The 27,075-nt window shown below is 62.8% G+C and overlaps 1 protein-coding gene across 11 annotated transcripts in view; it reads left to right on the top strand.

Annotated features, from left to right (window-relative positions):
* The window catches only part of NAV1 (neuron navigator 1), a 223,035-nt gene that overhangs the window by 164,873 nt on the left and 31,087 nt on the right, over positions 1-27,075 (top strand). Inside the window, exon 1 of one of the 11 annotated variants that reach the window (XM_075910192.1) lies at positions 14,459-14,662. The exons of the other annotated variants lie outside the window; for them this stretch is intronic. Coding sequence (XP_075766307.1) covers positions 14,601-14,662 — 62 coding nt within the window. The 5' untranslated portion in view covers positions 14,459-14,600. Of the gene's footprint in view, positions 1-14,458; positions 14,663-27,075 lie in introns of those variants that run through there. 11 annotated transcript variants of the gene reach the window in all.

The raw sequence follows: 27,075 nt of genomic DNA, 5'->3' as shown, positions 1-27,075 counted from the left end.
TGTCTTCCCTATTTGTCTATGTAAAATGTGCACAGAGGCCTGTTCCCCTGAACGCAGCAGGCAGTTCCCCTGCTTACCATTTCTGGCCTGTCTGCTCTGTCCTAGCACCATGCTCACCGCTGCTTCCCTCGCTGTGGCTTTCTCCTTCCAACACCGGCAGCTTGCCAGATAGCTCCCCCGGCTCCTGTGTTTGCAATCATTGCCCTGGGAATTACTCTGCCCACACAGCTTAATTTCTGACTCTGTGACCACTCCCTTGGGCAGTGGCTTCTATTGTTTCCAGCTCTCACTGCATAAAGGGGCAGGTAATTGCTCCCACCCTGTAATCTGAAGGAGGGGTGCATCTCACACCTGGTCGTCCTCACAAGATCCCTCATTGTCTGGAGATTAAAGACATGAACAACTCCCAGTTAGGCTGGGCTGGGATTCGGAGGCCCCTGCAGGGATCAGGTGACTTGCAGGCAGAGAGGAGAGTCTGTGCCCTGGAACACAGGGCCTTGTTGGTCCCTGGGCTGGGACAGGCTCAGTGCCCAGCAGCAAACCTGGCTTGTTCTCAACAGCTGGGTTTTACCTAGCCCAGCCTGGGGGTCAGAGCTGCCCGGAGAACAGGGGGAGGGGGAGTCCTGGCTGCCTTTCTCCAGCGTCACCTGCCCACTCTCCTGACGATCCCCCCAACACTGGCCGGGCCCCATCTCCAGCCTCGGGCCCCGGAACCCCACGGAGAGGGCTGAGTCCACACACAGCGCCTCCCACCGGAAGAGCCTGTGAGATCATTGCCAGCCTCTGAAGCTGAGGGCGAGGCTTGGCCAGCGGGCTGCGGCCCTGCACGTGCATCTGTCTGTGTCAGCGTGTGCTGAGCCTGTGTCTGTGTGCGCCGCGGGCTGGCCTGCCTCCGGCACAGCTGTGCAGGCTGCCGTTCCCGGGGGATGGACGTGCAGGGATGTTTTGCTCTTGTGTAAATATTTACGGGGCTGTCATGAGCAGCAGGGATCAGCAGGCAGCCCCTCTGCCCCCCATGCTGGCCCGGTGCTGCCACGGTCCGTGCCGAGACCCAGCGGGCTGGGGGAGGAGAGCGGGAGGCGCAGGCCGGGTGCGGGAGCTGGCTGCTAAGCACCTGCTCATTTCTTTCAGTGGCTGCTGGGGGGATGGAGCGCCCAGAGGCAGCAGCTGAGTGGGGCGGGGGCTGCAGAGGCAGGCCTGGGACCGGGTTCTGACGGAGGAGTGGCCCCTAAAAAGGGAGCGTTGAATTCTGGGTGCCCACCTTTCCGTGCATCTCCCTCCTGTCGCTGGCACCGTGCCCCCAGCCTGCAGGACAGAGCTGCCACTCATATGCGGGCTTCCGGGCAGTGGAGCCCGGTGGTTACAGTGGCCAATTGGCAGTTGGGAGAACGGGACTTCAGTCTGGGCTCTGCCACCGACTCACCGGGCCACCGTGGTCGCTAGCCAGCCTGGGCCTCAGTTTCCCCATCTCAAAACCAGCAGCAGGAATGCCCATTGTTGGCAAGTGCCTTGGGAGCCTCCCATGAGAGATGCTGGAGACGGGCTTCGGGTTACTGGTCAGATCTGTTTTTAGGGGAACCTCCGAGCCTGTCGTCACGTGGCAGGTGTGGTCTGCCCCCTTCCTCAGGCCGGGGCCAATCGGCAGCCACCCCGCCGCCGGCGATGGCGTGAGCCTAGTGTAAGCGAGGTGAAGAGGAGGACGTGGATAAACAAGTTCCCATCCCTACCCTTTGGCCCCAAGAGAAACGGCCCACCCTCCTGAGCGTGAAGGGCTCATCCCTGGAGGCAGTGGTCCAGCGCTCCCTGCTTCCCAGGGCAGGACGTGCTATTCTGTCGGAGAGAACAGCTGTGGCCAGCTGCACTGGCCTAGAGCCGGCTGGCCCCTCCCACCCCCCTCCCACGCAAAGCAAGCTGTCTGGGAACTCTCCGGCTGCATGGCTAGCCCCCCTCGCCCTGCGTGCTGCACGGGGCGATGGCTCCAGGAGAGGCTGGCTCGAGGGATCCTGGCCGCACCAGGGAAGGGGAAATCCAGGGGAGAATGGGACCCCACTGCCTCATGGAGAGCAGCTAGATACAGGGCACACGGAGCCACCGGGGGCGGGTTGCCGCTCCCGCTCCCTGTCGCCTGGAGTGGCAGGAATGTGGAAGCCTGGGCCGGGGGTGTCGCAGGCCATCACCCAGGGGTCAGGGCTCGTGAGACATCTGTGTAGCGTCTGCCTCCGGCCTGGGACAGCTCCAAGCATGTGTCTTGCAACCACCCCACGGCCTGGCTTCCTCCCTGACACCAGCGATGGCTAAAGGAGGAGGGCCTCAGAGGGGTGGCCGTTTGAGTCTGTAAGCCCTGATCTACGCTAGGACTTCATTGCGAAATAACCCCCCTCAGGGCGCAGGTATAAGCGGAGCCTCCACACTGCCAAGCCCGTCATTTCGAAATACTGGGCCGCTGACTTCGAGACCGGCTCGCTCGCTTTCCTCGGGGAATAACGCTCATTTCGACACAGCAGTCGTGTGGACGCTGCGGCGCCGCTATTTTGAAATGACGCCTCCCCCGCGTCATTCAGACGAATTTATTCCCTGGCGCTTGCTGGGGCGCTACGTCCCATGAACGGAGCCTGCCTCGGACTCGTTTCGGTTTTGTAAAATCGGGAGTTATTGTCCGATGTCATTGTGCCGAAATCATTTGCTAGTGTAGACATGGCCTAACTGAAAAAAAGCCAGTTGTGGTCCTGTAGCACCGGAGAGATGCCAAAATATACAGCCGCTCCCCGAGTTACGACCGCCTCCACTTACGACCATCCACACTTGCAACCAAAGCGGTCGGAAATGCGGATCCGAGTTCCGAACGGCGATCCGCGCTTACGAACGGCGCGGTCGCCATGTAACTCTATGGGATCCGAATTCCGAACACTTCGAGTTACGGACCAAGTGTTGGTAACTTGTTGGTAACTCGGGGAGCGGCTGTAGATGGTATCGTGCGCTGTCGTGGACACAACCCACTTCTTCGGGTGAGCGGCGCAGAAAGGAGACCGTTTAAAGCAGAAAAAGAAGGGAGGCGGAGGGGGAAAAGGCCGGTCAGCGATAGAGAGGGCTGTAAGCGTCCCAATCTTTGCAAGGGGAAGGGGCGCTAGAGCCATCCGATGAGAGGAGCAGCTGCCCCCCGCCTCTGGCTCAGGATCGGGCCCATGGCTCTAGCAGCACCAGGCTCCCAGCAACCCATGTGCCGGGTGGGCAGCGTCACTCCCGGCTGCCGTGCCCTGGCGTTAGCACCGGGATGGCCCGTGCCCGCGCCGTGCGAAACGCCGCCATTGTCAGCTCGCTCGCGGCGCAGGAGCCGGAGGTTTGGACGCAGCTTCTGTCCTGGAGTTCCTGGAAGTGGCTTTGGGGGCAGCCTCCTCCAGTATAAACAGCGGGCACGGCGAGGGGGGGCGGGCCCTTGGCAGCGCGAAGGCTGGAAGTGATTTGAGCCGCCTGCCCCGCTGGCTTTCACGCCCAGCTGCTCAGCCAATCAGGGGAGGCCCCTCCAGGCCTGGAGCCCTTTGATGTGCAGATGGAAAATCCCAACCCTGAGATCCTCCTTGGAGAGCCTCCCCCTAATGGGGAACAGTCCCTGGACAGCCCCCCCCCCCCCCCCCCACGCCCACAACATGAGCTGCCCCCCGCCTGGAAAGCGCTTCCCAGGGCAGCTCGGCACACGACAGCTGGCTTGGCCAGTGCTTGTCCCGGGCCTGCTGGAGGGGGGGCAGCTCGGTCAAGTGGACTGACCGCAGGACTGGGAGTCGGGCCCTGGAGCCTGGCCCTCGCTTTGCGGCGGTATGGTACTGTGCAAGTGTCTGTGCCTCAGTTTCCCCTCCTAAAGTGCTTTGTGATCCTTGGGTGGGAAATGTCATTTTGCAGTGGGTGGACTGACCATGGGGCTGGCCTTCGCTTTGCTGCGGTGTGGTACTGTGCACGGCTCCGTGCCTCAGTTTCCCCTTCTAAAGTGCATTGCGACCCCTGGGTGAGACGTGTCACTGTTGCAGTGGGTGGACTGACCATGGGGCTAGGAGTCAGGAGCTCTGGAGCCTGGCCCTTGCTTTGCTGCTGTCTGATAGTGTGTAACTCTCTGTGCCTCAGTTTCCCCTTCTAAAGTGCATTGCGACCCCTGGGTGAGACGTGTCACTGTTGCAGTGGGTGGACTGACCATGGGGCTGGCCTTCGCTTTGCTGCGGTGTGGTACTGTGCACGGCTCTGTGCCTCAGTTTCCCCTTCTAAAGTGCATTGCGACCCCTGGGTGAGACGTGTCACTGTTGCAGTGGCAGAGCCAGCGCAGTGCATGCAGAAAGGAGACAAACACTTTGCTCCAGACAGCAGGGAACCTGGGAGAGCTGGATTTCTCAACCAGCCCTTGCGCGTGGCTGGACAAGCTACACTGCGGGAGCCTCTTTGGCGCTTTGTGAGGAGCCAGCCATGGCTGGGCTCTGCACACGGTGCTCCGGGCACTGCCCTGCCCCGCCCCCCACCCCACCGTGAGCTGGGGAGCACGTGGACAGTGGGGCCGTGGTGCTGGGGGAAAGGGCAGACTCTGGACGCCGGCTCAGAGCCCCAAAGCAGAGCCGGCAGGCCTGCGGGGAGAGTGGGGGAAGCAAGGTTTCCTGGGGAGAGCCGGGGCACGGTGGCGGGGTGTCCTGAGTGCCAGTCCAGGCTCTGTGTGTGCATGGGCTGGACACGCCTCTTGGTGCGCCTCAGTTTCCCTATCTGAATGTGGCTGTTCTATCCGCGTGTCGGTTTGTCAGGCATTTCCCTGTGTGCGAGGGGGGATGGGCCCTGGGCAGCGTGGCTCTGTGGGATACCCGGGCTCCTGCTCTCCTGGGGCGCTGGCCTCAGCAGTTCTGCGTGGCACGACAGCCACGCCACATGGTTCACATTTGCCGCTGAGGTCATGGCCACAAGCGGGTAAGCGCCGGGCTCGTCTGGGCCTCCCCTCCCTGCCAGAGCTTTCCCCGTAGAAATCAGACCCCGCTATTACTGCAGACCTCGGCGGGCAGCCCGGGGGGAAGGGAGGAGAGGCTGCCTGCCCAGAGGCTGTGTGAGGGCCGGCTGCGCAGCAGAAAGGCTGGAGCAGTGTGGTTCCTAGGGGAGTCGGGATCCTGCTCGGAGCACGGGATGCAGATCCCGGGGCCTGCATCGTCCTCTCTGGCAGGACACCGGTGGGGGCTGCAATTAACCACCAGCACCTGCGGCACAGCCTGGCTGGGCTGGAAGTGGGAGCCAGGCTGGGACGCCCAGGCCAAACCCCTCTGGGCCGAGGGGGGCGACGTCTCCAGGCTGCGGAGGAAGCGCCCGGCGTGGGGCGCGGGAGGGTGCCGTGTGCACGTGGTGCCAGTCATCGAGCAAACACTTACAGGCTCTCGCGAGTGGCCATCGACTGTTGGATTAGCTCCTTCACCTGAATGTCACATCCCTGGCTTGCACCAGTGTGGGACTAGGCAGCACAGCCCGGACACAGCCCCTCTCCCCGCCTGTGGGACGCACCAAACTGAACCATATCAGCACCGAGGCCTTTCCGTCTTACTGGCTGGGGCAGGCTGGGCCTCGCTAAACAGCCCAGTGCGGCCACGCTCCTCCCCGAGACCCCTCCTGCTTCCCCTCGCCCTTGGCCCTTGCGCAGGCAGCCTGCTGGGGCTACTGCAGCCGGGAATTGGGGGGGCTGAGGCCACGCCACCTGGTGCTCTGGGAAAGGGGGGGCTGGGGATACTGGGGGGCACACACCCACACACCACCAGTCCTGTGTTCAGGGGCCAGGCGTCTCTGTGCTGGCCCCCCATGCTTAGGGGCTAGGGTGGGCAGGCAGGCGGAGGGAAGGGGGACTCCAGCAGCGGAAAGGGGGGGCCCCGCAGGTGGAGGGGCAGGGCTGGGTGGGGGTTTCTAGCAGGCCAGTCTAGGTCAACAATGCACTAAGAAATCTGCCTAGACGCTGAGCATCAGGCCTTGGCAGTGGGTACCAAAGGCCGGGGGCGGGAGAGGCTAAGCCTCCCCTAGCCCATGGCATGGCCCCACCCAGGTCCTGCCCATGCCTCCCCCACCTCTCCGAGGCCCCACCTTCAGTCCCCCTTTCCCCTGAAGTCTGCACGGGCTCAGCTCCGACTGGTGCAGGGTGGCTCGGGGAGACCTCGGTGTCAGGCCAACCAGCACAGCTGGCATGACTGGGGTGGCTCGGACCAGCAAAGCTGGGGCAGGCCCGGGAGGGCTTCTTCGGCCACGGGAGACTCGGGGCTCCCATGGGCGGGGGGTAGCTTCCCCAAAGCGGGGATTCACCCATCGCGCAAGGCATCGGGGCTGGGCGAAAGGTGGTTCCCCCATCCTCGGGGGATATTCAACCTTGCAAATGGGTTTCCTGTCCCAAATGGGGATGAAAAGTCAGAATCTCCCCAAATGGCGTGAAACAATGATCCAGAGAGACGAGTTGGTTTGGGGCCAAGGAAACGTTTCATTTGGGTAGTTCCAACATGTTTCATTTCGTAACGAACAGTTCCCAGCCTCTGCGAACAAAGCCTGGAGCGCTGCACTCCGACCCCACGAAACGTTTCCTTTTGAAAGCCTCGGTGTGCGGGGCATTTCGTTACCATCCCGCCTTTTTTGACCAAATATTTTGCAAGTCAGGCGTGTCGGCGAAGCAGCAATGGCTTGCAGACCTGTTGAGGACCCGCCCATCCCGGTGTCCGTGTGATCCAAGGAGGGGGTGACGTCTGGGCGGCTCACCCATGTGTCAGAGCCCCGGTCTACGCACCCGCCACTGGAGATTCTACTCCGTTTGTTTGGGAGCAGGCAGATCTGGGTTCACTTCTGGCTCTGCGGTGTTTTCTAGGGCAGCAGAGTCAGCTGAAATCAGAGATTTCGCACCACCCCTGCCATGTTTCCAAAAGGACGCCAACCCGAAGCAGAGGAATTTCTCCCCCTCCCCTCCCGCCATGGCCTGGAGGCTAGGTGGGGATTTCACAACAGAGCTGGGCCAGAAACAGCCAAATCCCCTCCCTGGGGACCCTGAGTGATCAGCCCCCCCCAACTCTGCCCTTCCTCCCCAAAGCACTAACCGTTCCTCTTAGCCCAGCTGAGCCGGGCATTTGAATGTGATTGGCTCCCTCTCAGCCAATGGCCAGAGACATGGGGGGGGGCTAATGACCCCCCCACTTGCTCCTCCCTCCAGCCACAGACCCCCTAGTGGGTAAGCTAGCAGCTCTCTAGCAAATTACCCCCCCCCCCCCTGCCTCTCCAGCCCCTTCCCCTCCTGGCAGGATTTTTGAATGCAAACAAGACTTCCTTAACCCTTTCACTTCCTGAGCCCCCAGCCCACCTCAGGCCCTGCCTTTGCTGCAGGGAGCACCGAACCCGTGGGGGCTGCTACTGCGGGGGGCCCTGTGCGCGGCCGGGAGGAGACCTGGACTGGGCGAGGACTCTGGAGAAAGGGAGTGGAGCCCAGCGGGTGGGTCACTGGAGTCAGGAGCCTCCGCTTCTGATTCTGGCTCTGCCGCTGAGCTGAGGTTGGTGGGGAAGCCACGTCGCCACTTTGTGCCTCAGTTTCCCCTTGTCTCTCTTGTCCAGTGAGATCCGGCAGGGATTGTCGCGGTAGGTGCTGGGCCAGCCCCTAGCACAGTGGGGGGTGCAGGGGCTACTCTGCTCCCGGGGCAGCTTTTCAAAAGAGTTGTCGGAGCTCAGAAGTGCAGGGACCGCTGACTCGAATTCCCCAGGCCTCTCTCTCTGCGCGCCACTGAGCACGTGGGAGGCGTTGGAAGCCTCCTCTTGCAAAAGCAGCCTCTGGTGACCGGGAGCCCGGTTTGAGACATTTCAGGGCGTGCGGGGTGGGAGGGGACATGCCTTACAGAGCCAGGCAGACTCCAAGGGATGGGACCTCAGCTTTGTGTGCTAGTCCCAAGGGCCAAGCCGTCCAGAGTCTGTCACACCCGGGAGGGGTGCGGCGGGCTCTGTGCTGCCTGATGCACAAGGATCCTCGGCACGTGGAGCGTTCCCCGATTTGCCGTTTGTTAGCGCTCTGGGGGGAGCGAGATGTTTGGGGAGCGAAGGCTCGGCATTTCAAGGACTCTGTGTGTGCGTGTGTTGGTGTCTATGTGCCTTGTGTATTTGTGTGCGTGTGTGCATGTGTGTATGTGTTTGAGTGTTCATGTGCGTGTGTTTGTGTGTATATATGTGTGTTTGTGTGTGTGCATGTTTGCGTGTATGTGTGTGCATGTGTGCGTGTTTGTGTGTGTGCATGTTTGCGTGTATGTGTGTGCATGGGTGTGTGTGTGTGTATATGGGTGTGGGTGTGTCCGTGTTTGTGTGTATATATGTGTGTTTGTGTGTGCATGTTTGCGTGTATGTGTGTGTGTGTGTGTTTGTGTGTGTATATGTGTGTGGGTGTGTGCGTGTTTGTGTGTATATATGTGTGTGTGTGTGTGTGTGAGCGCACATAGACACACACACAATCTGAGTGTCAGGCAGAGTTCTCTGCAAAGCCTCAGGTCCATGCTAAACAGGTGTCCCCGGCTGCCGTGTGCCCCAGCTGTCGCAGCCAGGAGGCTGTGAAAATCCGCCCTGGCTTCCAGCCACCGAGCCGAGTCAGGCTCCTCCTCGCTGTGCAGCAGCCTGGGGAAGGGGCAGGTTCTCCGAAATGCCCTGTCCTCCCAGAAAAGCCCCATATCCCAGGGGCAGGTGGGGTGCACCCGGCCTGGCCAGCCCATGTGCCCAGCCCCGAGATCTGTCCTGCCTCTGCCTTGATGGTGACTGAGGTCGCAGGCAGAGGGCCCCTGCCCCGCTTGCCCCACATGCCCACTGTGGCCTGCCTGGGCATGCGGGCGGGCCCGGGCTGCAAAGGCTGTGACAAGCAGGCCGTGTGTGGGAGCGTGGCGGAGCCGAAGGGCCGGATTCTGAGCCAGGTTGCGCTGGCGATGTCTCGCCCCTGAGCTGGAGGCCGGAGACGGAGCCGTCTTCCTCTCTCTGGAGTCTGATCCTCTTCCAAATACATCAAGGGGGTGTCCCAGAGGGCTCCCCTGGCCACCGTCCAGCGCCCCCCGCTGAGATCCAGAGGAGAGGCCGCTACTTGGAGGCGGGGGAGCGGGACCCACATGCAAGTCTATTGGCCGCACGGAACCCGAGGAGCACAGAACAGCTGTGGGCTGGGGGCCAGGGCCGGCCGCTCACCGCTCCTTTCCCGATTTCGCTGCCCTCCCCCGCCCCGCCGGGGCGATCGCAGCAGGCCGGGGCTCTGCCCGGAGCCCGATCGATGGAGCTGGCTGATTTACGCGGCAGACAAAGGGCTCGGCTCCGGCGGCGCGTGGGCAGAATGCAGAACTGCGCCGGGGCTCGGGATTCCTTCCGCGCAAGCTTGGATGCGCAGGGCTGCGGCGGCTCGTCCCTCCCCGTGCTGCCGCGGCTCTGAACGGTGGCCAGGCATCTGCCAGGCCAGGTCTTCTGTTCGACTTCCTCATCCTAGTGCTGCTAACAGTGCGGGGGAGGGAGGAGTAGTCCAGGGAGAGGCAGTGCGGCCTAGGGGGTAAGATCCTGGCCTGGAGCCTAGGACCTTTGTCATTCACCTCTTATGGGACATGTCTCTTCCTTTCTCTGTGCCCGCCTCGCCTCTTGTCTCTTTGGGGCGGGAGCTAGCTGGCTGCATCTGTGCACTACCTACACAGCGGGGCCCTGTCTCAGCTGCACTGTTACCATTATACAGATCTATGCCCTGGGCTGCGTAAGGTTCACAAAGCTGCCTGTTATGCATGGGGAAACTGAGGCACGGACCCGTGACGGACTAAGAGCTGCTCCACGCCCCGAATTAACACAATGGCTGTCCAGTCACACCTTTTGTGAGTTCAGTGGCAGGATGGGGGAAAGCTCCCCCTTTATTCTGATACGACGGCATCCTGTTCCGGTTTGGCTGACGTCGATTCTTGTCATTTCAAGCTAAGCTGAAATCGGTCCGCGTCTGTATTGAGATCGGTGCCTGTCACCCTGGTATCGGAGCACCAGCCAGGCCCCATCAATTACAGTAGAACCAAGAGCGTCTACACACGGGTGTGCCCCAGTCTAGCTGACCTGGCTTTGACGGTGCTGTGAAATTAAACTAGTGCCGCTGTACATGAGCACACGGCCGATGCAGGAATTCAGCTCTGGGGAGTCACCGGGTTTGACTGCACAGCAAAAAAAAACCAACCACATGCCCGAGCCTGTGTCAGCTGCTGTATGCTCCCGGAGTTTGCTCTGCTGGGCTAAAAACAGCAGTGTGGATGTTAGGGCTGGAGCCAGGCTCTGAAACCCATCCAGGAAGGCTCTGAGGCTTGGATCTTCCTTGTGCCGTGTAGACATACCCATTGAGACCCCTTTGGTCTTCTGGGGCAGTAAGCTGTTCTCTTGGCCATGTCCGGCACGTGGGTGGGGGGGGGGGGGGCGGGTGTGTTTACAAACTTCTAGAGGACAGCTGATCCCCGGGGCCGCCAATGGCCCATGTAGCTCTCCTGGCTCTGACACCGTCTCTTTAAGGTTCCGACGTCTTCATTTGAGCTCTGCCCCACTACGCCAGCTGTGGGGGGGCGGGGGAAGGGGGCAGCCTGCCAGCCGGAAGGGAGGGGGTGGGAGAGAACCATATGCTGTGGCGGGGAGAGAGACACTGCTCCAGGGGCATGCTAAAGGATGCAGCCTGTTCCAGAGTAATCTCTGGGAAGTCTGGGCCTGGCTGGCTCCGGGCCTTGCGTGTCTGGCGTGTGTAGTGGCTGGGTGGTGCATGCAGAGCAGCCACGCAGTTCGCTGATGTGGTGGTTGTACACAAGGAGACGTCAGGAGACAGGCTGCCTGCGGGGGGTGGGAATGTCCTTGAACGGGGTCAAATCGTGGAGTGGCCTCCTGGGGGAAACGGGCAAAGTTCCGTCATTTGACTCGTTGTGGCGCCCGTTCTAGTGCGCTGTGAGACGGCTTCCACCTTGCCCAGAGGTGGCTGCATTTCACTGAGGACGGGAGGAATTCTGGGCCACCGGAGTTGCTGCCCCACGTAACAACGCCTATGTGACGCTTCCCCCCAGCTGTTGGGGAGAATGAAGTGCAGGAGAGGTGCGGGTGACCCGTTGTAGGATGCAATTAGAATACAGAGACGGCTGAATAAAGCCCTGGTTTTCCACGTTCCCCACTGCACTTCAAAGTCAGGATGGGACCCGGGTGGGGATTTTATCCTCGCCTCTGTGACTCCCATTAATTAGAAAAGGCAGCAGGGCCTAGTGGGTAGAGCACTGCATCGCGCCTCAGGAGGCTGAGGTTCTATTCCCAGCTCTGCCATTGGCGTGCTGGCTGACCCCATGCCTCAGTTTCCCCAGCTGTAAAAGGGGGGTGATGATCCTGATCTCCTTTCCAAAGTGCTTTGAGAGCTAGTGCTAGGAGCGAGGGGCAGAGCCCTGCCGCACTCCAGATGGTACGTTACTAGAGGGGGTGCATTACAGCGGGTGAAGGTTGCCCCCTGTTGAGATCAGGGCCTGGTTGTGCTGGGTGCTGTACAGACACCTAGGGAGAGACAGGCCCCACCCTGGATATCTTATGATGGAAACAGACAAGGCAAACGCAGGGTGGGAGGGGAAACTGAGGCACAGAGAGGGGCGTGACTTGCCCAAGGTCACCCCAACAGGTCAGTGGCAGAGCTGGGCGGAGCGATTACGTCTGCCGGTCATGCGCGCTCCCCTGCTGCCCCAACCTCGCCTAGCGGGCACTGCCTGCATCGCCTCGTGTCCCAGCGGCCTTCTGGGCCGAGCACACTCTGACGTCCCAGAGCAGTGCTCAGAGATGTATCCACACGCCTAGGCCAGGGCACGCCCTGGACACGTGCCCGCAGGCCTAACGCACTGGCACTGGCGCGCTGCTGGCGAATCGGAGCACTCTGCCTCTCTGAGCTGACAGCGGGGCCCGCCCCGCCCTGCCTGCTTCCCCAGGCTCCCCGGTAAACACAGCCGAGCCCCACTGACAGGAGCAGAGACCCGCTGCTGACCCCAGGGAAGCCCAGTTACTTATTTTCCAGCCACAGGGCCTGTTCTGTGGGGCTCACAGCCAGGGCTTTGCTTGTGCTTCAGTTAACCCCTCACACCCTGCTGGGGAGCTTGACCCCCAGACACTCCCCCCTGCAAGAAGTGGGAGGGGTAGGGCTGCAGAGGACAAGGTGGAGATCCCAGGTTCCTTTCTACCCCGCTAGGGCAGGATCCCGCCACGATCCCGCTCCACACCTTTCTGTGGGTGTGAAGAGGCTGGGTTGCTGTAAGGCCTGGCTGAGCCATTGGAGCCGGGGCAGCCGCGACCCCCACTCTCCGCCTTTCCCCAGGCCAGCTGCTGTGCACTTCCCCCATCGTGGCCTGGGTGCCCCACTTTGGAGATACAGGGATGGGGGAGCTAGGCAGAGATGTCAAAAGGGGGCAGTGGAAGAGGCTGGCAGACCCATCAGGTCGCTGGCTGCCTGTGCCCCCATGCTCACAAGCGGTTCTCCCGAGGGAGCAGAGGGCGGGGAGGATCCAGTCTATGGTCTTCCAGGGCCCTGGTGGGACTCTCGGGTTTTTAGCTTTGCAAACCCAGGATTCTCCTGAAGATCAAGGCTGAAAATCAGAACCTTGGGGCAGCCTGGCGCTGCGCGTGTCTGGAGACACGACCCCTGGCGGAGTCCAGTCCGAGCTGCGGGGTCCTCCGTGTGGATCTTGTGCTCTGTCCCCGGCATAGTGAGGAGGGAGGGGGCCCAGGGGCCTGCCCCAGACACTGGCTAGCAGCCCCAAACCAGCTGTTGCGTTTGCATTTGTGTGAGAGTCATCTGCAGCCCCCGCAGCAGCCGACAGCCTCTGTCCATCTCTCCTCCCTCACACCAGTGACCCCTCCTTGCTCATGGTCCCCTGACGTGTCTCCCCGTGGGTCCGTCTCCCTTCGGCCTGCCTACGCCACCGCCGGGGCTCACGCCGGGAGCCTGGTATCCAGCCCTGCTGGAAGTTAGAGTATGACTGTGACCTCACGGAGGGCCAGCTCCAAGCCCTGAGGTGGTTGCCTAGTTTGGAGGGGACAGAGCCAGGGTGGGATCCGACTGCACCTCTCTAGACACTGGGTCCATGATTCTCAGCTGGCCTGGGTCAGAATGGGCGGCAGGTTGCTATGGGCACTGTGTGTGTGTGTGTGGGGGGGGGGGGGATGCAATGAAAAAGGGGTAGCCTTATCAGCAGGATGTAAGAACTTCAGAGCAGCCAGGCAGGGTCAGAGCAAAGATCCATCCAGGCCAGTGTCCTGTCTGCTGACAGTGCCAGGTGCCCCAGAGGGAGTGAACAGAACAGGGAATTATCAAGGGATCCCCCCCACCCGTTTCCCAATTCCCAGCCCCTGTCAAACATAGGCGTGGGACACCTTCCCTGCCCATCCTGGCTAATAGCCATTGATGGGCCTAACCCCCATGCATTTATCTAGCTCTTTTTTGAACCCTGTTAAAGTCCTGGTCTTCACAGCATCCTCCGGCAAGGAGTTCCACAGGTTGTACCTTGTGTGACGAAAACTTCCCATTGCTGTTTTAAACCTGCTGCCTATTAATTTCACGTGGTGGCCCCTAGTTCTTGTGTTATGGAAACAAGCAAATTACTTTTTCCTTATTTACTTTTTCCACACCAGGCATGGTTTTATAGACCTCTCTCCTATCCCCCCTTAGTCTCCTCTTTTCCCAGCTGAAAAGTCCCTGTCTTTTTAATCTCCTATGGCAGCTGTCCCATAACTCTAATCATGTGGCCCTTTTCTGAACTTTTTCCAGTGCCGAGGTATTGTTCTGAGATGAGGCAGCCCCATCTCCATGCAAGATTCAAGTGAAGTGGGGGACCCACTGGATTTAACCCTGTTGGTGCCAGGTCCGCCCCGGGCTCGCTGGAGGAGAGGGGCGAGTTTGTGGCTGTGCAGCTAGTCATAAGGCCAGGGGGAAGGTTCTGTTGCTAGCTGGGGTTGCACAGACCCATGCCTTGCCCGGGGATATGGGAGGCCGGGTTCAATTCCTTGCTCTGCCATGCACCCCCTGTGTGGCTGTTGGCCTGTTGCTGAGCTGCTCTGTGCCTCAGTTTCCGCATTGATGAAGGGGGGATAATAGCAGTGCCCTGGCTCTCCGGGGCTGCATGGGAGTCAGTATGAGAAGCAGGGGGTTGGGGGGAGGGGGTACTGCCAGCGGCTCAGACCTGGGTTACCCCAGTAGGAGGGGACAGAACAAAGCCCCCCCGGCTGCTCGGCCCCGCAGAGCCCCGCTGCCCGTGGGCGCTGTGCGTGTCACGCGTGGGGCTGCTGGGCTGGGCGCGGACGCTGCCCCGGCTGGGGGGGGATGCAGCCCGGGCTCCCATTGCCCCAGCGGGGGGCTTCTCGGGCCGCAGCAGCAGCCCTTTGTCTGCCGTACCTGCGCCGGGTGTTAAAGGGGCCGCTGCGGGGCGGGCGGCGGCGCGGGGGGAAAAGGGGCACTGCCGCTTTAAGGAGCGCGGAGCGCGCGGGGGAGGAGCAAGGACCGCGGGCAGGGGCTGGTTCCCGGCTGTCCCCTCTCGCCCACTGCATGCGGCGGCTCCCCGGCCGGGACGCGAGCGCTGCCGGGCTGGGCAGAGGCGGAGATGCTGCACGCCCCGGTGCAGAGAGCGGGGCGGGCGCTCCGGTCGGGGCATTTGGCCAGCAGGTAAGGGGGCAGCGCCCATCCCCGTCGCCTCTGGGCGTCCCTCCCTGCAGCCGGGGGTGACCAGGGAATCCGTCCTACGCCTGCGGGCGGGCTGAGCTCCGGCAGGGCAGGGCGGTGCGGTGGGGGTCGCTCTGACAGCCCCCTCCCGTGTGCGCTCGGGGATCGCGGGGTTCGGGGCTGGAAGCCCAGGCGGGTGGGGGACCCCCTCCCCCCAAAGGGCGCTGCCATTCTGCGGTGCAGCCCTCGGTTCGTGGAGCTCGAAGCCGGGCAACAGCCTCCGGGGGCGCGTCCCATTTTGCGCCGCAACGGCCGCATTTCCTGAAGTTTTCCCGTCCCTTCGGCGGCTCAGATTTGCTCCTCAGCCGGGCGGAAACTCCCCCGTTGGGTTCAGCCCCGTTTGCAACCGGCCGTGTCGGGAAACGCGCAGAAAAAACCTCCCTGGGAGGAAGGAAGCGGCAAATGTTTTCTTTGAAAAATCTGCACCGATACAATCACGCCCCATTGCAGCCCCCCCATTGCACACGCCCCCCCCATTGCACACGCCCCCCCCATTGCACACGCGCACACCCCCCCCCTTTGCAGTCCTGGGCTTGGGGGTGCAGGCAGCTCTGCCTGGCTCGTGCAGCGGGCTCGCGGCTTCCCTTCCCGGGGAGCGCGGTTGCATCCGGCTCCGAAGCGCCCCTCCGCGAAATGCAATAGCTCAGCAAGTTGCAAGAGGCAGGCAGCCCAGCGGTGCAGAGAAGGGATTTGCAATCGCTGGGGAAGGGGCGAGCTGCCTTGCTGCTTGGCTTGTGCTGCAGGCAGATCCGGCCACGGGCAGGAGGCTGGCTGGGCTGGAAAGCCCCTGCCTGCACCGGGGAAGGCGGTGTGGGGCGCTAGGGGCAGGGGCTGGCTCGGGATGGGGGAGCTTTGTGGGCACCCTGCAGTCTGGTCTCTTGCTGGGGGCCTGCTCTGGCCCCGGGGCAGGACTCTGGCAGTTCAGGGGGGCAGGCGGCTTTGCAGACAGAGCTCTGACTAACACCCCCAACAGTCCTGGCGCCCGAGTCCGGCCCTGCCTGCCAAGGGGGCTGGGAGGAATCGCGGGGCCAGCGGGTTCCCTGGAAGGCTGGGGCAGAATCGCTCCCTGCAGGGTGTTGCCTGGACTAGTTTGAAGTGGAGTTTGAACGCTGAGTTTGACTTTGCCTCCCCGGCCCGGAGCGGCCCTGACAATCGCTGTGCACCACACCCCTCTGCGGGGGTGAGTCCCACGGGTGCCTGCCCCTTGTGGCTTTGGGGTGCCAGTCGGACCAGCGGCTTGGGGTGAAGCTCCCTGCAGGCCGCGGTGGCCGCAGGAAATCAGGCACGGGCCCTGCAGCCCCTCTGTGTTGAGGGCGCCCCCAGGGGAGTTGGAAGGACTCCCTGCGCACGTTTGCTGGGAGCCTGCCACACGCCTCTCCCGCCTGCTCCCCCTTTGCGGGCGTGCCTGCACCCAAGACCCCCACCCCACATCCAGCAGGAGTCTGCAGAAGTGCAGGCCGCTTGGCAGCCCTCCCTGTGCACCGGTGTCCTCGAACCAGCTGGGCACCAGTTCCCCACCGGCACGGGACCTGGGCATTGCTTGGGGGGTGTTTGCCCCTGGCTGTGTGCAGTCCAGGGCAGCAGGCCCAGCGTTGCCCCTCTCTACAGGGGTGAGCAAAGGGAGGCGGCTGAGCTCCGCTAATTCCCAGGGGGCGGGGAACAGAGTGCCAAGGGCCTGCGAATGGTGCTTCTCCCTTCTGGAGGTGACTTGCCTTGCAAGGCGGGGGAGGCGTGCCGCAGTGCCCCCTGCTGGGGGCCAGCGTCACACACAACCCATCGCGGAGGCTCACCCTGGCAAATGGTTCCGTGCTTGCCCTTTGAGCCAGGGAGGAAGTGGGCCGTGCCTGGCCTTGCAGCCTGGGTTTTCCTGCTCTCCTGTGCAAGCCAGGCCCATGCCCTGACGATGCCCCTGGAGCCTGGCCTGCAGAGCTCCCGCCCGCACCGTTCACCTCCGCTCTGCCCGGGCCCACCTCCGCTCCCCTCCCAGCTCTGCTGTCCCCCCCCCAGTCTGGATCTGCAGGCACACCCCCTGTCTCCCCACCCCAGGCCTGCTCGCTGCACCTGCGTCTCCTGTTTGCAGCAGAGCAGCCTGCCCGTGGGATCTGCTGAGGCTGGTCTTCCCCAGCCGAGGCACATGCGGGGTAGGAGCCGGGCGAGGACGCTCACGGGAGGTTTGGTAACTTGGCCCCCTGCCATCCTGCTAAGGGGAAGCTGACAGGGTGGGGTTGTTCAAGCCTGCACCTGGAAGCAGTCTCATTGTGTAGCTCCTGGTGGCATGCTCCTGCCAGAGCACTGGGGAGGGGGGGCGGCGGCAGGGGAAGGAGAGCCCCAGGAATCGCCAGCCCCCTGGATTACCTGAGCACCCGTAGCCTGCTTGGTGTAGCAGGAGACACAGGCGTCGGCATGGCCCCTGCCTGGGACACATGCCGGGAGTTCGGTGAGAAGCTGACACGGACGTGCCATGGGGGGAGCAGGGGCTGGGGCCGGCAGGTGTGCATGGCCACGGCCCACCTGGAGAGAAGGCGGGGCCAGTGCAGGGGCCCTGCCTGGGTAGGTGGATGTGGGGGTGTTGGGATGACGGCCGCAGCAGAGAAGGGGGCACACACGGGAGATGGGAACCCCTGCGCAGGTGAGGCAGCGGGGATCAGGCTGATGGGCAGGAGGTGACTTTGGCAGGGGCCGTGTGAGGTCAGCCGACCCCTGAGAGGCGGATCCCGGCGATGAGAGGCTGTCCCAGTTCCCAGGCTGTTCAGACTGCTGCAGGAGGGGTGCAGACCTGGGACGTTCCCCCCCCCCCGAAGTCCCTGGCCCTCTGCACCTCACAGAATGTGCTTTCAGCATGCGGGGACAGGAGGCATGCAGGAGGAGGTGGGGTGTCGTTGTTCATCTCATCCCCCAGTTAAGGCAGGGGAAACTGAGGCACGGACGGGGGGGGGGGCTGTGATTTGAATGAGTAGGTGGCAGAGACAGGAACAGAACTGGCGCAGGGCGCACTGGGGTGCTGCAGGGCTCTGGGCTGGGCTGCAGGATGGGCGAAGCTGCTGGTCAGATGAGCGACTGGCTGCGCACAGGCTAGGGGAGCGGGGCCGTATTCGGGGCTGTCCAGCACCCTGCACAGCGAAAGGCCCTTGGAACTCACTCCCTGACTGCGGCACAGTCCCGCCAGGGGGCAGTACCCCATGCCAGGCAGGGGGATGGTAGAATGCCCTGCATGTCCTGAGCATCTTCCAGCCCCAGGCGTCTTGGTCTGGGATGACCCCGGGGAGAGGGGCTGCTGCAGCCAGGTGGCAGGGACTCTCAGGCTGAGATTTTTCTTATCCTACCAATGGGGCGAGGAATGGGGGAGAGGGGGCGGTCCACATCTGCTCAGTGCCATGGTTACAGGCAAAGGGGTGTGACCACAGGCCATTACTAGAGCCTAGGGAGAGAAGCGGGATGGAATCTAGTTGCAGGGAGTTCCACAGGCTGATTATCTGTGCCGGAAAGCATCCCCAAGTGGCCTGGGCGGCTGGTAGCTATGGAGTCTGCACTCCATGACGTGCATGCCCTATGTCTGAGCGTCCTCGGGGTTGCGTCAGGAGCCAGAGGGGCGGAGCTCAGGCCCTGCTACCCAAAGGCAGGGCCACGCCTGGTGAGGGGTCTCTGGAGTTGCTCTCATGCGGCCGCAGGGGAAGTTTTGCAGCTGTGGAAATGCCTGTTTTGTGTAGTCAGGTCAGAGGTCTCCAGTCTCCCCTTGGAATGAGTCAGAGAGTCGTAGATTTCTGGGAAGTAAGCTGAGAAGTGATGAGTTGAATTGATATGGCCCTGACCTGGACTAGCGGGGGGCTGTGAGTAGGGATTAGGGGGCAGGGGCAGAGCTGTGGGACCATGGGGGCAGGGCTGTGTGTTGGAGGGGCATTGGCAGCTGTAGGGTTTGGCTGGCTCCAGCGTGTGTGTGTGTGTGTGTGTGTGTGTGTGTGTCACGCTCGTGAGTCCTCCGGAGCAGACAATCCCTGACTTTCCCAGTGACCACAAGGAAGCAAAAGGGGGCCAGACCTATTCCCCACCACCCCTTTTTGCAGGTCGCCGGGAAGCCAGCGCAGAAAAATGCGGTGCTAATGGAATTGTCCCTTAGCTCCGGCAGTAGCAGTGAGCCCAGCCGGGGCGATGGCATCACGCTGTGGGAACGCCGGCGCGGCTCCTGAACCCAGATCTTGAGAGCGTGTGAATTGCTTGGGGGTTCTCAAAGGAGACCGTTTATCCAGGTCTCTCCTGGACTCAGGCTCCTTTGCGGTGGGCCCTGAATGTTATTTATAAGGGGTGTTATGGCAGCTCCAAGGAGCCCCAGTCCTAGACTAGAGCCACTGCGCTAGGTGCTGTACACACATGTTTAGGCACATCACGTATTGGGTGGTTTCTGTAGACCCGGAAAGCCATTGTGCAGGTGGGGCTGCTGCATTTCTGGGCAGGGGAGCAGTTGCAAGCCGATTGGATTTCCTGGTCTCTCCGTTCCTCCAAGATGAGGCTGAATAGTTGTGGGAAACTTCTCCTACGTAGGTTCTTCACCTAGGGTTCGGAATTGTCCTTTTTCATGTTGGCTTAATGGCCCCCTCAGTCACATTGGGCTCATTTCTGGGTCCTGTCTGGACGGCTGCAAGTTTGTGACTGGCTGAAATCTGGTTGCAGGGAGTTCCACAGGCTGATGGCATGTGTCAGAAGGTATCTCAAAGAGGCCAGTGGAGCTGGTCTGGCCACACTCACTGGTAGCTATGGAGTCTACACTCAATGACATACCTGTCCTCTCTCTCAGCCTCTTCTTGGGGTTACTCCCAGCGATTAATTGGGGAGTCAGAACCCCTAGCTCTTACTTAGCATTTTCATCTGTAGCTCTCCAAGCACTTTGCAAAGGGCAGAATCATTATCCCCCTTTTATGTATATGGGGAAACTGAGGCACAGGGAGAGGCAACAACTTGACTAGGCCGGGGGCAGATCTGGGGATAGAATTAGGTCTACGGAGAATAATAAATATCAAGGGACACTCCTGCCACACATCTTTTTCTGCCCAGCTTTGTGATTGTTTCAGGGCTCAAAAGAGGATGGTCTGGTGGTTAGGGCTCTAGCCTGTGACTTGGGTGACCTGTGTTGAATTCCACGCTCTGACACAGCCTTCCTGTGTGTCCTTGGCAGAGTCACTTAATCCCGCCGTGCCTCAGTTTCCCATCTGCCCAGTGGGGCTTGTGGCCCTGCCCTGCCTCCCAGGGGTGTGTGGGGATCAAGACATGACCATGATGAAAAGGGCTGGGTAAGAGCTAGGGATGGGTGTCGTTTTCATGGGTTGTCACTGGGATCACTCCAGGACAGGGAGGCGCTTACCAATTGCAATGGAGCAACCATGCCGTTCCCTGCGTGTTAGTGCCAGCGAATGGGCTGGCTCCTGCTGGCCGTGCCTGCCGGGTTACGAGGGATTTTCTGGTGCGGCTCCTACCCCTGCGGAACTAGGGGTCTGTATGGGATGGTTCAGGTGCCCTGAATGCTTCCCGTTGTGAATGTGTAACACGACCGCTACCCTGGCTCAGGGGCACATGGGGTGACAGTCCCCAACTACGCAGAAGGGCCCCTCTTGTGTCCTGTGCCTGCCCCATCCACCCACAAAAACGGCGTGGCCAGGACTGATGGTGAGCCCTGTGTCCCTGCCCCATCCACCCGCAAAAACGGCGTGGCCAGGACTGATGGTGAGCCCTGTGTCCCTGGGGTCCGATGCTGTTCCCAGAGGGTTTGCTGAGAGCGCCCCAGGGGCCTTGCACAGCTGCTGCCCTCTCCCCCCGCCAGGCGTCGGGTGTCTGCTTCCCAGCCCGCACCGGGGGGGCGTTGTTCCTGGACCGATCTCCCTGGCCCCCGCCAATTAATTCCTCGCGAACTCACAGCTCAGTGGCGCGGCCTCTCTGCCCTTTCCATAGGGGTCCGCTTGTTCCCCGGCCGCTGGTGGCCGAGTCCAGCAGCCCGCTCGCGCCGGGCCGTTCCACGCCGCAGACCCGGAATGGGCAGACAGCAGCCGGAGTTGCTCTGAGGTCGAGGGGCAGGCTGGGAGCAGGGGAGTGTGTGTGTCGGCGGTGCTGCTCCGTCGGAGAGGAATGTCTGTGCCGCACACGCAGGCCGGATCTCTCCCTTCCCGGCCCTGGTGTGGCCCCCCTGCAGAGCATCCTGTGCGTCCGCCAAGGGCTCCGCACGGCCCCTGCTGCGGGGGGCTTGGCACAGTGCGGCTGTGACCAGGGCCCTGCGCAAAGGGGTAGCCAGAGTTGAAACCCAGCCGCAGCTATAGATGGCCAGGGGCCAGGATGCTACTGCAGCTCTCCCGCGGCCTTCCCAGGCACAAGGGGGTACCTCTCCTGGTCAGTGCAGCAGTACAGACGGGATGGAGGGCTGGCTGGGGCTGATCCGGATTCCAAAGCGAGAGGCACAGGGCCTGGGATCTCCACCCTGCGTCATGTCTGGGACACGGTGCATTGGAATGCCAGCCCAGGTGAGCGGCTAGCGGGTGCGCGGCACCTCTCAGGGAAGTTCGCAGCTCCGTCCTGCCCCCCCCCACCCCTTCCTCTTTCCGCATGGCCAGCTGGGCTCGGCCCAGGGCGACACTGCGCTCCTTGTCTCCCCCCATCATCTGTCTCCAGGCGGGGAGGGGAGCCAGCTTCGTGCCGGTGCTCCTCCCGCGCCATGTGCTCCAGCAGTTGTCCGGACAGCTACAAACGGCGCAGTGTCCGGGAGACCGGCCGCGCTGGCTGCCCGCCAGGCCCCCTTTCCATCCGCTGGCAGAGCTGGGGCGCTGGGAGGGGGCTGTGTGTGATAGACTGGAGCTTGGAGCCAGCGCTGGCCTCGCCTTGCAGCCCCAGCGACCTTGAAGAGCCCTCCAGCCGCTTAACCTGGCGGTCGGCACGTGCCCAGCTGGCGTGCGAGTGCTCCCTTAGCTGGAAAGGGCTCCCCCTGTTTGCCTGGGGGGAGCTCAGCATTGCACACCCCCAGCTGTAATGGGGTGCACGCTGGGGTCGCTGCACCCCGCTTCTACAGGGGTTCGGCTCCTCACTCACCCAGGCTAACTCCTCAAGTGTCCTGGACCCTGTGATCAGGCTTAGCATGCAGGCAGCCCCCAGGTGCAGGTCCCTCCCAGACCCAGTGCTCCGGGTCACGCTCCCCACTTGGTTGCATGGGGCCTCTAGTGTCTACCCTGAGAGACAGCCCCTCCTGCAGCCCCCTACTGACTCAGAGCCACACCTACCTCTGCATCACCTGGTCTGTCAGGTCCCCCATCCAAGCGCTAACCCACTGGGTGCTGCTTAGCTTGGCAGAGCCGACACCATAACAGCACCGCTGGATAGGAGTGCAGAGCAGGCTTCCTGAATGGGTTAGGGTGAGGATTGCTGCCCTCTACTGCATGGGATTGGCTCTGCAGCACTGTGTGTCATAGGCCCTGTGTTGCTAATAGCATAAGGAGATTCTCCTGGAGCTCAAGTGGCAGGGCCTGTGCTTTGGGAGTGGGAAGAGCTGCATTACCCAGGGCTGTGACGTGCAGTGTACGGACCGCAGGCTTGTGAAGGGGCTTAAAACTGGACTGGACTGAAGGAGCCATGACCCACTGTCCCTCCCTCCCGTACGGGCCAGGCCTTGCTCAGCCTGGGTATCCCATTGTGCTTGGTGCTGTACGCACACCATCCCACCCGCTGCTTGGGTTGTCCCTGTGTGCACCGCCTCCTGGCTGGTACCCTTCCACCTGCAGTTTTCAAGGCGGGGGGGTGGGGGAGGTCTTTCCCCTTTTCTTCCCTACTCCCCCTTGTTGGGGAATAGAAGACAGAGCCAGGGGTGTGAGCCCAGACCACGCGCTGCTGTGTGACAACGGTCCGTTTTAGAGCTGGACGGAAGGGCGAACATCTGTTCCATGCCATTTCTACTGTTTCAGCATTGGCTTCCATCGCACCCTAGAGAAGAGGGAATTCTCGGTGGGATAGGAATTCTGGAATATTCCCGAGACCGCTGAAGCGTCTCCTTCCGGCAAGGCAAAGCCGGTTTGTTTGGGTGAAGTGAAAACATTGGAATAGAATTACAGATATTGGCCCGTGGTTGATAGGATCTGCATGTACGCATCGGGGAACATTGAGTCGTGTTTTTCTGGCCTAGCCAAGTCCCCAGGAACTACACGCTGCATGGAAGGCCGATCTCTTTGATGAAACCGTCCCCAGAAAAACGCCAAAGTCCCACAAAACGTTTGGATTTTGACAGACGTGCATTGGAGGGGGGGAAACGTTTCCGTCCAAAACGCTCTTCCTAACTCTCGCGGGGGGCACCCAGGAATCTGCAACGTGGCTCGGCTCCAAGCTCACCTCCGTGTGGCTAGTGATGCCTCGTCCCTGGTAGCCATCGGTCCCCGTGCCGTTAGGGGAGTCGTTGCACGCTACAGCGGTGCACCGAGCCCTTGTGTTACACGAGCACGGGGGGCTGCCGCTCCAAAGCACGTTTTCCCGCAGCAGGCCAAGTTCTCAGTCCCTGGCTGTCAGCTGGCACGAGCCGCCGCCCGGAAAGGCACATTGTGGCCATTTCCAGCCCTCATGGTTGCCTGGGATTCAGGCCGGCCACTGGCTGTTATATCTTGGGTAGTGCCTGGACCCATTGTGCTCGGCAGCAAGCGGCCAGTCTCTGCCCCAAAGAGCTCACAAGCCCCCCAGGCTGTGACCAGCCCACAAGCCCCACCCCGGTAACCCTAGCGGAGGGAGGTGCTGATGGGGTCATCGCTGTGCATTGGGAGGGACTCTGAGCAAACTCACCCCCTTGAGTGTGCCCAAGGTTGCCTCATATGGCCCTCCGGGGGGGGGTATCAGGCCAGCCGTGCCCAGGGTGGACTGAAGGAGCCAGGAGGTCCCCCGAGTCCCAGTCCAGGGCCTCTAACCACTAGCCCACACTTCCTTCGCGCACATACGAGAGACTACTGCCCCCCCCCGTTTCCTGCCCTAGCCAGCAGGGGGCAGTATTCCTCTCCCCCACCTCCCAGCAGGGGGCAGTATTCCTCTCCCCCACCTCCCAGCAGGGGGCAGTATTCCTCTCCCCGCCCTCCCTCTTCCCCTCCCCCGATACCTGCCACCCCCAACGTCTCGAGTGTAACTTTCCCATGGGGAAGTGGCTGGTGCGGCGAGTCGGTTCCTCCCGGCACAGAGAAACGAGCGAGGGGCCCTCCGCATTCCCAGCCGTCTTTGGGGGAAGATTTGCTTGAGGTCACCCAGCGTCCCCTGATGTTTTTATTTTGCGATCCCTGTGACAAAGGGCCGTGCTGCCACGGAGAGGGGAAGCCACAGAAATGAGGAACCAGCCCTTGGAAGATGGGCGCTGCCAGGCTGGCTCAGAGCTAGAGTCCAGACCCTGCGTCAGAGGCCAGGGCGGGAACCCGCCGGCAGGCAGAGGTGGGGCGATCTACCTCCGGGTAGGTCTCACGTCTGGGCAGCTATCCCCCCGACAGCGAGAAGCCAGGCTGCGGTGAATCCAGGCCTGTGCCCCCGGAGCTGAGCTCTGCTCCTGCCCCAGTGGCCAGTTCCCTGACTGTGAGCGGGGGGGGGGGGGGGCTTTGCAAAGTGCTTTGAGATCAGGCGCTGCTGTGTGCGAAGGAAGTGTGGGCTAGTGGTTAGAGGCACTGGACTGGGACTCGGGGGACCTCCTGGTTCCCTTGGGCAAGTATCTTCGTCTGTGTGCCTCAGTTTCCCGTCTGTACAGCCGGGGTAACCCCACTGCCCAGCCTCAGAGGTTGTGATGTGTTGAGCTACTGCAGTAAGGGGGCCGGAGAAGTGGGCGGATAGCTAACCAGTGTGTGCATAAAGAGGGGCAGAGTGACCCTGGCTCTGATGGGCCGTGGGGCGGGGACGCAGTGCCTGGCTTTAAGGGCCCTCAGCCTGGGGGAGGTGCCAGCTGCGAGGATCAGGGAAAGGCGAGCTGTGTGGCTCCAGGGCAGGGCCAGGACTGGCATCCCCGGGGACGTGTGGCAGACTCGCCCCCTGCCGGCCCCCAAGCAGGGGGCAGGGTCACGAGGACGCCCAACCGCGCCTGTTTTCGGAGCACGTGGGAGGCAGTACCTGATCACGGCCCCGCCTGCTGGAGAAGTGAAACCCCGCGGCCGTGCCCAGCTCGCTGGCACCGCTGTGAAAGCCCCGAGCGGGGAATTCCTGGCCCACAGCTGGCGCCTGGCATGGCGGGTGAGCCGCATGGGAGAATCGAGGCACAGGCTGCGGGTGCTAGCCCTACGTGAGGCCCCGCCACACTGCAGCAGCTGTCCCGGAGCAGGAAGCCGCTTCCTTCCGTGACAGAAATGGCCCCTTCTAGCGCATCTCCGTGGCGCTTGCAGGGCGGCGCTTCCTGCCGCTTGGCCACGGCCCCGGCCCCTCTCCGGGGACCCTCCTCCGGGTGCCCCTGGGCCCGCCCTGCTCCCCCTCCGGGCGTGTGCACGTGGGCTGAGCAGACGGATGGGCCCTTGTGCCATCTCCCCTGCGTTCCCCCCTCACAGGGGGCCAGGCCTCACCCCCCTTCTGGGCAGCCACAGGGGCTCGTGTGCCCCTAGGTTTGAAAGGGCCTGAGCCCAGCTGAATTGGGGGGGGCAGGAGGCTGCCGGTCTGGACGGGGCTCCCGAGGCTGGGCTAACGGGTCAGGGCTGGCGGCGTGGGGCTGTGGAATGTGGCCAGTGGCCATGGGAGGTCCAGACTGAGCCCCACGCTCCCAAAGGCCCGAGCTGGCTGGGGGGGGGGGGGGGTGGGTCTCCAATGCAGGGTCCTGGCTGTCGCCAGATGCGCCCAGTGCTGGGGCTCCCCGCCCCCGGCTCCACGTGTCCTTTCCCTCCTCCCTGCCCAGACGCCTTCCGGCGCCTGCGGGGGCCTCGTGACCTACTCAGCCGCTGACCTGAAAGGGAGCCGTGCTCATTGGGGGGGCCGCGGGGGTCCATGGCCGGATGGGCCTGTGGGAGAAACGGCAGCTGCCACCCCAGCCCGGGGCCGCCCGGCCTCGCTCACTGCGGGCAGCCGGGAGACGGGCTTTTCCGCACGCTCGGCTGAGCCGGCCTGCGGGGGGGCGGGGTGGGCACCAGGACCTGCCGCCCGGCTCCCCCCAGAGCGAGTTCTGCTGGGCAGGGGCTTGGGCACCCGGGAGGCACCGAGCTGCCTGGCAGGCCGGAGAGCGCTCGAGGCCAGGTGGGCGCAGGAGTCTGCCTGGGTAGCCTGGCCGCGGGGGGAGGTCAGAGGGGGCGGGGCTGGGGGTATCCGTCTTGGGGCCACTCTCCCAAGAGCTCAGCCCCCCTTGGGACGCCGATAGCTGGTTTGTTCCAGCCCTTGGCAGGCTCCGCTCTGTTGGCCCAACAAGCCTTCGTCCAGGGCACGTGCCCCGGAGCTAGCCCCTGCCCTGCCCGGCACTGGCCATGCGGGCGGCTGCTCGCGGGAGAGGGGGCTGGCTCGGGGAGCCATGGGCAGCCCCCTACCGGGGGGGGGGATTTCCGTGCGCAAGGGGGTCTGTGGGTCAGCTGGAAATGTAAGACCTGCTCTAAACATCCCTGCGGCTCCCACCTCATGGCCTCCTGCTGGGCGGTAGGAGGAGACCCCGGGATATGGGGCTGCTCAGGGCCCTGTGGTGCTTCGGGTGCCCCTGAGCCACCCACCCTGCACCTTGAGCTCTGCGGAGGGGCCAGCAAGGTCCAACAAGAGTCAGCCGGGTGCGGGTTAACCCTTGGGCTGCCGGAGCGCTGCCCTGGGCAGTGGGGCCGTACCCCAGAGCCCTAACCCACGGGGGATGGGCCACGATGGGGGAGCCGTGTTGGAGCTGGTGCAGGTGACAGGCAGCCTTGGTCTGTGGCAGGCTCGTGACCTAGTTCGGCCTCCTCTGGGCGGGACTGATCCCGCAGGACTAGCACGGCCCCAGACCCCAGAGCGGGTGTTCGATACCCGCTCACATCCCCGGTCCCCAGGCCGCCGTGTCCCACGGCCTCATGGGTGATTTCCAACACCGGGTGTCGGCGCGCCCCCAGCTGGGCAGGGGCCAGTCTGTCCCTGCTGCCCACCCCATCGCTGGGTTTCGAGCATGTCCCACCAGCACTGAGAGCGCCTGTGGAGCGTCCCACTCCCTGCTGGTCTTCCCGAACTCCCAGCTCATGGCCCATCCGGGAGAGCTGCCCTCCAGCGAGGGGGGACCACCAGGCTGCTAGCAGGGAGCTTGTTTGCTCCTCTCCGAGCCTCCTCCTAGCTCTTGAACCAGGCCCGGGCCCGAGCTGCAGATCCCGGAGCTGGGAGGCTTGGGTGTGGGGCTCCCCCGGGGCGTGGCTGTGTTCTCTCAGGGAGCCCTGGGGGGCACGGCAGTAACGCTCTCCGTC

The sequence above is a fragment of the Pelodiscus sinensis genome, chromosome 27 (assembly GCF_049634645.1).
Source record: "Pelodiscus sinensis isolate JC-2024 chromosome 27, ASM4963464v1, whole genome shotgun sequence".
In the NCBI taxonomy this organism is placed as follows: domain Eukaryota; kingdom Metazoa; phylum Chordata; order Testudines; family Trionychidae; genus Pelodiscus; species Pelodiscus sinensis.
The sequence above is the reverse complement of the archived record's forward strand: the minus strand, read 5'-3'. Positions and strand labels throughout refer to the sequence as shown.